This window comes from Anoplopoma fimbria, chromosome 6 (assembly GCF_027596085.1).
Source record: "Anoplopoma fimbria isolate UVic2021 breed Golden Eagle Sablefish chromosome 6, Afim_UVic_2022, whole genome shotgun sequence".
In the NCBI taxonomy this organism is placed as follows: Eukaryota; Metazoa; Chordata; class Actinopteri; order Perciformes; family Anoplopomatidae; genus Anoplopoma; species Anoplopoma fimbria.
Genome location: NC_072454.1, coordinates 10,204,262 through 10,213,554, shown reverse-complemented (window position 1 = coordinate 10,213,554; position 9,293 = coordinate 10,204,262). Strand labels below are relative to the sequence as shown.

The window sequence follows — 9,293 nt, the reverse complement described above, 5'->3', positions numbered from 1 at the left end:
ACCCCTCTGTTGGGCTTTAATGTCTTCATTTCATGCTGGGGAAAGATGAGAACAAACCAGTCCTCCCAGTAACATCTACCATTACAGCGCCACTGTGTACTCATTCCGCAGCTTACTAACTACAGCCTAACAGATTCACAACCATTTGGCAAGGGCACAGAAACAAAACAGAGATAATGGTCAGTGGAGAAATATAAAGGGACAAACACAATCTGTTTCTGCACTAGATGGAGATGAATGAGGCATAATCCACCGCCTTCCATCACACCTACCCAGCCTGCACCGGGGCTGCTCCCCTGCTAACCGCAATGATGATTAATCCTACACCCACTATTTATATTTCCTAATTGTAATTAGCACGAATTATCAATTATGGTTAGTGCCTAATTGCCCTTCATAAAGACAGCTCCCCAGGTTTAAACGGGTCCATTTAAATAATGTAACTAATAGCTCTTGCCTTTGCGTTGCGGATACATCTTCATTGTTCCACGCGTGAACCGTGATGGTTGCTCGTAATTTAACAGGGCAATCGAGAGTATGAGTGCAGGTGGCACTGCGGGACTAATTGTTGTTAATGAATTATGATGTGACCTTCTCAGAACAATGGCTAATCAATGCTCACGTTGAGTGACAGTACGCTCTCTGCAGATGCCGGGGATCACAGAGACGTTACTAGCAGGCCTCATCCTCGTGGAAATCAGGCAGCTGCACCTCTTGCTCTATGTTTACCCTTGGTCTCTCACAATATCCACACTCTCCTTTACCCTCGCTAATACCAGACAGCTGCTTTTGCCAATTTTGTGTGGAGAAGACAGGCAAAGTATCTGTGTAGCCTAATTTACAGACAATCATAAAGGTCTAGTCAGGCATTTAGGCCAAGATAGCTTAGCTTTGTACCCAGTCCTTGTGCCCTCAGTATGCAAAAATGGCTACTGTGTCCCCTGATTATTTTTTCACAAAGTGTTCTCCCTATTATTCATATTTAATGGTCTTTATAATATCACATCAGTGCTCATCACTCATACAATTAACATTGAGACCAAGCCTTAGGAATGGAAATGAGATCAAATGCTCTGATCATTTAGTCCATCACACACAGCTATCTCACAACTGAGGATCATGGTTTTCATTGATTTCTGAATCCATGTATACCTGCAAAGCCATGTGAATGCCTGAGGAAACTAATGCATATGTGTGCATGTGTGTGTGTGCATCATTTATGAGACACGATTCAGCACAAATCACTGTTTTCCTTTTGCACAGAGTCCACACAACAATGACATAGAAGCAGAAAATGAGTGCAGCTCTGCCCTCCGTTTCTCCTCATACCTTTAGTTGCATTACCGCAAGACTGAATTTTGAGTTTTAGTTTTTGCGGGGCACAATAGACAAAACATTTAACATTAAGGACAATCTTAATAATCACATACCAATTGAGATTAAACTTTGAACTAAACATCTGTGATCACATGTGTTGGAAAGTTTGCACACTTTGCCGACGTGACCACACTGTGCTGGTCGTTAGTTGTCAACATCAGCGTTTGAACTGACCTTTACCTTGTTGTGACAGGGACGCCGTATGACTGACAGTGTCCCTCAGCATAATTTACCCCCGGCCCACATCACCCTCCATCTCCTCTGTGATGCAGTTGACCCCTTTACAAATCACCCCCAACTTTACACATCTGCTGCCTGTCAGCATCTGCCAGGCGCACTCACCCGTTCCGCCCATAATGAAAAACTCTCATTACTCGCCTCCACCCAACAGGTATACAGGCCGTTAGGACAATTACTGGGCAATGCCACTGACCTTGTTGTTAGAGAGAGTCAAACAAACACAGAGGTCTAACTGAGAGGAGGCCCGGCAGCAAAACCCGCAAGCATGCACTGCCGACGGGAGACTTGGCAAAATGAAGGAAGCTTCATGCACGTTAGCGGAGGTTGTACTGTATTGATCTACAGTGGCACACATCAATGCCAACTCAGTGCTGATAGAGTAAACACACAGAGAGTAGCTCCAAGGTACTGTTAAACACAGCAGTCAAATGAGAAAATCTTGTGAATTTATTTTCACATAATGTCTTAAGTTATGAGCTTTATTTCACTTTAATACAATATAAAAATAAACTTGCAAAGACCAGAGCTGTGTTTGATTTGTAATGCATCAGTTATCATTTAGTATTCTTTGTTTTTTTTTGTCAAAGGTACTTTGATCACTTGCCAAAACTAAAACAACTGTATGCTGTCATCAACCCCAGATTATAGATAGTAAGCGAACGTGGATAATGTAAAAAGGATGATATTGATTTGGTAAAATTATTTAAAAATCAAAGAGGTCTCTGCAAGTGGAAACTTGTAAGGTACTAAAATTAATGCAGAAAAAGAGGACGGTAGAAAATCTAGTTTGGTATTCTATTGGATGAGAACAGTAATGGAATATATAGATTTATGGGCCAAACCATGCAAAACTATTCGTACGTTCTTCAGCGATATTACTGTTTCTTAGAAACCACAGCAACTGCAAAGTTACGGAATCTTGCCTGGAGGATCTAACAGCCTCCCTCAGCGATTCACCAGACGCTTGCTGACCCAGTTTGTTTGAGTCCCACTTACAGGGTTTGGGAGGACTTTAGAAAACACAATAGACACTACAGTCTGTGACTACAACCTCAGCTCATAATGCGGCTCCTGCCATTAGACAAATTATCTGACGTTTAGCAGACTGGGGGCAGCCTCCCTGCGAAGTGATGACTTTATTGACCCTTGAGGGGGGTCTCGGATGGAAGTGTGTCTCTCCGGCTCCCTGCGGAGGAACGCTCATCCTCTCTGAAGTTTAGCTTTGGCCCTGTACAGACTCAGAGCTGAGCCAGCTTCTGTTCCCGCTCTCTGAAGTCTACCTGAGGGCCTCTTTGTCCTGGGGGGCTCATCCCTTTGTCCCGCTGACCCACACAAACAGATGTCCAGCCACTGGGCTTTCTCGTAGGAAGTTGTAAACCTCCAGTGTGCAGTGGGCTCTATTCATATGGAGGGACTACAGTAATGGCCGTGCAAGTGGCATACACATGCAAATGCGGACACGCAGACACCCTGTAGGGGCGGCTTTAACAAATGTTTGACTATGTAACTACTGCAGACCATGCCAGTGCACCAGACTATGACCGGGTAGCAATGAAACCTCCATGTAGCTGAGTAATCACCCTAAACTATATAAGTAACACAGGAAGTTGTGTAGGGAGGAATTTGAGAGACATTTTAACAGTTTGTAAACATGATCGGATCCCCCATGTCACTAACACCAGACAGAACTACAGACAGAGAAACAGCATCTGTCTCATCCACACACAATGTGGACCTCACAGGTCTAAGATGGTAAAATATGTTAATATGTTAAAAGAGTATCACCAAATCCGAGCTATCCTTGGAAAAAATATATATATTTACCAACAATTTTAACCTATTCTAATACTGCAAAAAATACAAATTGATATAATTAGATGATAGGAACAGCATTCACTGAAAATTAATGTAGGTTGTTTATGGACTGAGTAGTTAAAGGGAGCTCTCTTACTAACTGGTTTGGCCTTCCAGTATCCAAAATGACTGTCTGTAGCCATCAGGTTTTATCTGTATTGGACACCTGCTGAGAATATTGATCCTGTGCTGGTTTCACCATTTTAGCCATCACCAGGCATCAAGCTTTAAACAACCCTGTGTCACATTATATTGAATACTAATAGCAAAGACTTGGAAGCCGACTGATTGTGAATATAAATCTATCACCTTAGGTGAGAAAACAATCATCCTTATTCACCATTTCTTGCAATTTAGTTTTGAATGCTTAAAAGAAGCATCTAGAATAGAGATTTGTCATAGATCCTTTTAGTCTGTCCAGCACAAACACACACATTTAATCTTCTCTAATTAGCAAGTAGAATTTACTCTCATTTTTTTTACAGATATGTCACTATATGAATTCAAGCAGGCAACTAAACCATATTCTGTTATTTTTCAGTCATTAAATTACATGAAAGTTGCTGCAACGTGTTGTAGTGAAAACGATACTGGAAATTCAATAGGATACTGGGAATATTATCATCACTGTTTCGTGAAACAACTATAACACAGATGTAACATTTATAACAGAAGACACCTGCAATTATGAATAAGAAAGCATTCTACAGGATAGAGGATGCTATAACCATTAGTTACCTTCAGTATATCCAGTTTTTTAATGAATCCAAGGTAAGCCGCTGCAGCATCTTCAGTGTATCTGTTATATACTTATCTTCATTATATCTGGAACCGTCGTCATCTGTGTGTTCCTGAATAGCATATAAACACTTCTATATCACCGGGACACATTTTAAGTGACTTACAACATGTTTTGATTTTTCCTTTTCAGTCATTGCACATACATCATATCTGTGCTTATAACTGATGCCTTTTGATATTGACACCGTTATATTGAAAGATGAGAGAGAGAGAGAGAGAGAGAGAGAGAGAGAGAGAGAGAGAGAGAGAGAGAGAGAGAGAGAGAGACATTTCGATGTGTTTCACATTTTTGAAAAAGTTATAATTTTTCACTGATTACAGTCGCGGCTGAAGCAGAAACAGTTTGCTTTCGATGAAGAGAATGGTTTCTTTATCTCAATGGACACGACGGTCTCCTCCCTGACAGTGACGCCTCTTAAAGAGTCCAATTTGGGGAGACAGGGCGATCTCTGATACAGATCAAGTGCCATCTGTGCCCAATTTACTTTCACGTTGTGGATTATTGAATTTAATGATATGGGTGATTATCGACGAATGCTTGGAGCCCATTAGGCGGTCGTGTGAAACACTAATAGTGTTTGTGTCACGTGAGACTGGGGGTTGGTGGTGGTGGTGGTGGTGGGGGGGGGGGGGGGGCAGACGCTTTAAAGACCGCGCTCCGGTCATCTCATTCACGCTGCAAGACTGACTGACAGACAGAGGCAGAGGAGCGAGGTCCACACTGCGAGGGATGATCGCCACTGATCCGGTTTGATGAAGCTTGAGAACAAGAAGTATAAGAAGTATAGGAAGTATAGGAAGTATAGGAAGTACAGGCTAAACTATGAGAAGTTCCGCTCCAAGCGCGTAATTACGCACGACGGTCCGTTCCCTTTCGCTAAAGGTGTTTTTCTATAAAGGATGCTGGACCCCAAGGACTGTGGAGTGACAATGACACCCAGTCATAAGATTTCTTTTTCTATAATTGACATACTGGATCCGAACAAATTCAACAGCAAAAGGGGAAGCGAACTTTCCATCGTCGCGGAGAAGTTCCCCGAGCCACAAGAGGAGGGGACAAGTTTGGAGTCGGACAGCAGTACAGACGGAGACTCCGGAGTTGAACGCATGAAAGCAGGTAGAGAAAACAGATATGTTAAGAATAGTATTCCTCTAGATCAAACTTTTACGTGTACTATTCTGTTTTTTTTTTTTTTTTTTTTTATTGCATATGCCAGTTAATTCAAAACATCCAGCCTTATTGGGCTGTGGCACATGAGGTAGAGCGCTTGTCCCGTAACCACAAGGTTGGTGGTTCAAACCCCTCTACCGGCAACATGCCGAGGTGTCCTTGAGCAAGACACCTAACCCCAAGTTGCTCCCCGGGCGCTTCATTGCAGCCCACTGCTCCTCCGGGATGGGTTAAATGCAGAGAAATAATTTCCCCATTGTGGGACTAATAAAGGATTGATTATTATTATTATCAACAAATACGGAACCATACACTGTCTAAACACTTTTAAATAGGAGCATCAATATAATGAATCTTTATTATTATGACCGTAAAAACTTTTTTTTTTTTTTGCTTTGGGTCTAGACTAAACAGCAGCAAGAGTGAGACGCTATTTTCTATCAGATTTATTGTCATCTCTGTGTGACCTTCACTTAATTTCCAAGGCTGCGTTTCCTTTCAAGGAAGCCACAAAGGCTTGCTCCCAGAGCCCCGGCGTGTGATTGGCACTGGGACAGGCAGGCCAGATAATTGTTTAAATCGTCCCATTGAGGATGCCTCCGCGCGCTTTTGATCGATATCCCATTACTGCATCCTGCATATCTCCCTCCAGCACCTTGCAGGTACAAACTTCACACCCCATCCATGTCTGATCCTAAATATCGTTCGATTAAAACTTCCCTTTAAATAGATGACATTTATCGATCCACCCGCAAATATGAAACTCCATTAGCACGTCGCGGCTGAGGTGGCGGAGCTGGATTTAGACGGGATTTCTTTCCGCAACATGACATTTTTGAGGCACCGTGTGGTTTATAAATTATTTAAGGATTAGTGACCAAGTCTCCCCCCCCTCTCTCTCCTCTGAATCTCTGCTCCGCTGCGCTTCAGCGACCTCGTGATCCAAATCAAACGCTTTACAGATGTAAACTTCTGGCCCTCTGTGTTTGGTGTTTAAACTGCGGTTAAAGCAGGACAAAGTGGAACTTCTTTGGTCAGTGGAGATGCGTTTCTTAAGCAGGTGTGGGCCTGACGCTCAGAAGTTTGACAGGTGACTTCTGTCTTGTGGGGAGCTGTCCTTTCAGAACCATGAGACAATTTAGCCCTTTTAACAGCTTATCATTGAAAACACAAACACATCAAAAGATTAACTATCTACATTTTAATCCCTATTTTTTTTTTTGTTAGAAAAAAATCTTCTTATTAATTCTTGAAAATATTGTCAACTAATCAGTTACATTTTTAAGAACAACAATCGACGCCAGGTCTTGACGTCCAACATTGTTTTCATCTTTTATATGCACTAAATGTTTCCACCCTCAAATAGATTTTGCACATTCACCACTACTCGAAGATGGATAGGGCTTACAGTTGCCCTAACGACTTGAAAAATATTAAATATTTGTTCTGTACGACTCAAATCTAGCAACTCCTTACTCTATCCCTTAACTGCTAAATTTGCTGCAGGGGTTTGCAGGATGTGGACTAACTTTTTATATATTTTTTAATTACAGGAGAAGAGACAGGAGATGAACACTTTGCATCCTCCAGGCATCACGCAGTTGTTGCTGACCCACTTCTGCTTTCCCCACCAACCGAAACAGAGCCCTGTCCCACCGGGGAGCAGGACGAGGGGGGGGCAGAGGTCACCCAGCAGGATCCCTCCCCTCACAAGCGGCGGCGCCACGACCAGGCCTGTGCCAAGCCACGGCGAGCCAGAACAGCATTCACGTACGAGCAACTGGTGGCTCTGGAAAACAAGTTCCGCACAACTCGGTACCTGTCTGTGTGCGAGAGACTAAACCTGGCCTTGTCTTTGAGTCTGACTGAAACCCAGGTGAAAATCTGGTTCCAGAACAGGAGGACCAAATGGAAAAAGCAGAACCCCGGGGCGGACAGCACTTTGCAGCCCGGCTCCAACTCCCTGGTCAACGTCAGTCCAAACCCACCCACCTGTGGGGCAAACCCCGCGAGCTTCCACCAAACTTTCCCCAGTTTCAGCTCTGGTAATGTGATCTTCCACACGGCCGGTGGTGTTCCGCTTTCATCCACTGGAGGGCTTCTGCATCCCTTCATGACCAGTGGTTTCGTCCAGCCGGCTTATTTTAATCCACATCTATGAGAGCAGCCGAGATGCTGCTGGTTATATTGTTGTGGCAAGTCTTTAAGGGAACTAAAAAAAATATTCAGAACTGAACTTTTACTGCCCAGAAACATTGTAACTGTTCAATTGAACAATGTTCAATTAACTGAAGAGAAAAGGAGGCCCCTGTTTGTTTAGCCTTTGCCTGTTCACATAAACATTTCTTAAACGGGTTACCTTTTAAAGGAAATGAAAGAAATTCCATAAGAAACTCAAAATAGACTGTTGGCTGTCTTGAATCGTTTGTCATGAACCTTTTCCAAAATGTGAACATCATAACAAAAGGCCAAATCTGTGACTCATCCCAACACATCCGAACATTCATGCTCCTTGGTAGCTCTGTGAAGACTGTACCACTATCCACTGATTGTCTTACATCATGTTTTGCTGAAACACCTGCTAACGCTGTACATTTGACAGCTCATACATACATATCATTTTCTGTGGTATATTGCAACCATCCGATACCCAGCTATGCGTACCTTTCAAAGGCTTGCACAGCTCTCATCCGTTGCAATTTATACAACATTATCAGTGTAACTTAATTAAAAGAAAAACATAAAACATCTATGTGTGGCTTGTGTATTACAAATTAAAAATATCTCAAATGCGAATGAATTGCAGGACATTTTGAATCCCACTCAACATTATTTGGCAAAATGTTACAGCAGTACTAGGTTTGTAATAGTGGTAGATCATGTCCTCGTTAAAAGGCCTGATATGCTGCCATCTCCTGGGCAACAACGTGCAAGAAGAGGGATCTTCAATTACTCTATGACCAGAGACTGAAGCATCTAAACCCAATTTGTTCTACACTCTAGTGGAAAGTAATTAAGTGCATGTCCTTAAGTAAACAATGTAGCTTCTTGTACACTACTTGAGTATTTACATTTTAAGTTGCTTTACGTTTGTACTTGTGTATTACTAGGCTACTCATTACTACATTTCAGAGGTAAATGTTGTGCTTTTGTAATTTATGACAGCTGAAGTTACTTTGCAGATAAAGACTTTACACATATGATAAATTTGTTTAATATGCTGCATTGGCACTGATTAAACTACCCAACAGTATATAAATCAAAGTAAATGTTAATTATAATAGTCCAATAATATGTTATATATGGGAACCATCTTCTAATAAGGCACAATTTTAGAGGTGTAGCTAATGTCTTTATGAATGGATGATAATTAATTGCCCATGCTTGTATAGATGAGTTATAAGTCATTAATAAGAGCAACTTATTTTTTTAAGTTTTTAGTTCTCAAACCTGCAATAGCTAAATTGCCTGGCCACTAGGGGCAGCAGAACACAGCATTCAGATATCATCACCTTATATGGTGAACTTATAAGTAAACAGTTTCCTAATTGCTGATCCATAGTCAGCTTTTGTGGCACAACATCTGGACCAAAATATATAGATTTAATAATTTATTAACATTTACACCTACAGACTTGATGGATTATCAAAAAAAGCTTTTATCAAGGATTTCTTACCTACATATCTATATATGCAGGGGACTGACGAACTGTCACTGACAACTTATAAAAAAGAAATTGAGAGACCCGTGACCATTTATTAATCACTTAACTGCAGATACGTGACTTATTAGAAAATGTATTATTTACATCATGAAGTCATGCTGGAGGAGGATTTTCTACAATCCAAA

At 41.7% G+C, this 9,293-nt stretch overlaps 1 protein-coding gene across 1 annotated transcript; it reads left to right on the top strand.

The window, feature by feature from the left end:
- Positions 1-4,987: 4,987 nt before the first annotated feature.
- Positions 4,988-8,109, top strand: nkx1.2la (NK1 transcription factor related 2-like,a). The gene is made up of 2 exons (XM_054600654.1): positions 4,988-5,389; positions 6,997-8,109. Exons 1-2 carry the CDS (start codon positions 5,173-5,175, stop codon positions 7,602-7,604), a joined length of 825 nt encoding a protein of 274 aa, XP_054456629.1. The 5' UTR covers positions 4,988-5,172; the 3' UTR covers positions 7,605-8,109.
- The last annotated feature ends 1,184 nt before the right edge of the window (positions 8,110-9,293 follow it).

What these genes read in the sequence shown, in the direction of transcription:
- nkx1.2la (XM_054600654.1), top strand. Translation starts at nt 5,173, where the DNA reads ATGCTGGACCCCAAGGACTGTGGAGTGACAATGACACCCAGTCATAAG. An exon ending in AGTTGAACGCATGAAAGCAG is followed by an intron (nt 5,390 to 6,996) that starts GTAGAGAAAACA and finishes TTTTAATTACAG; the next exon opens with GAGAAGAGACAGGAGATGAA.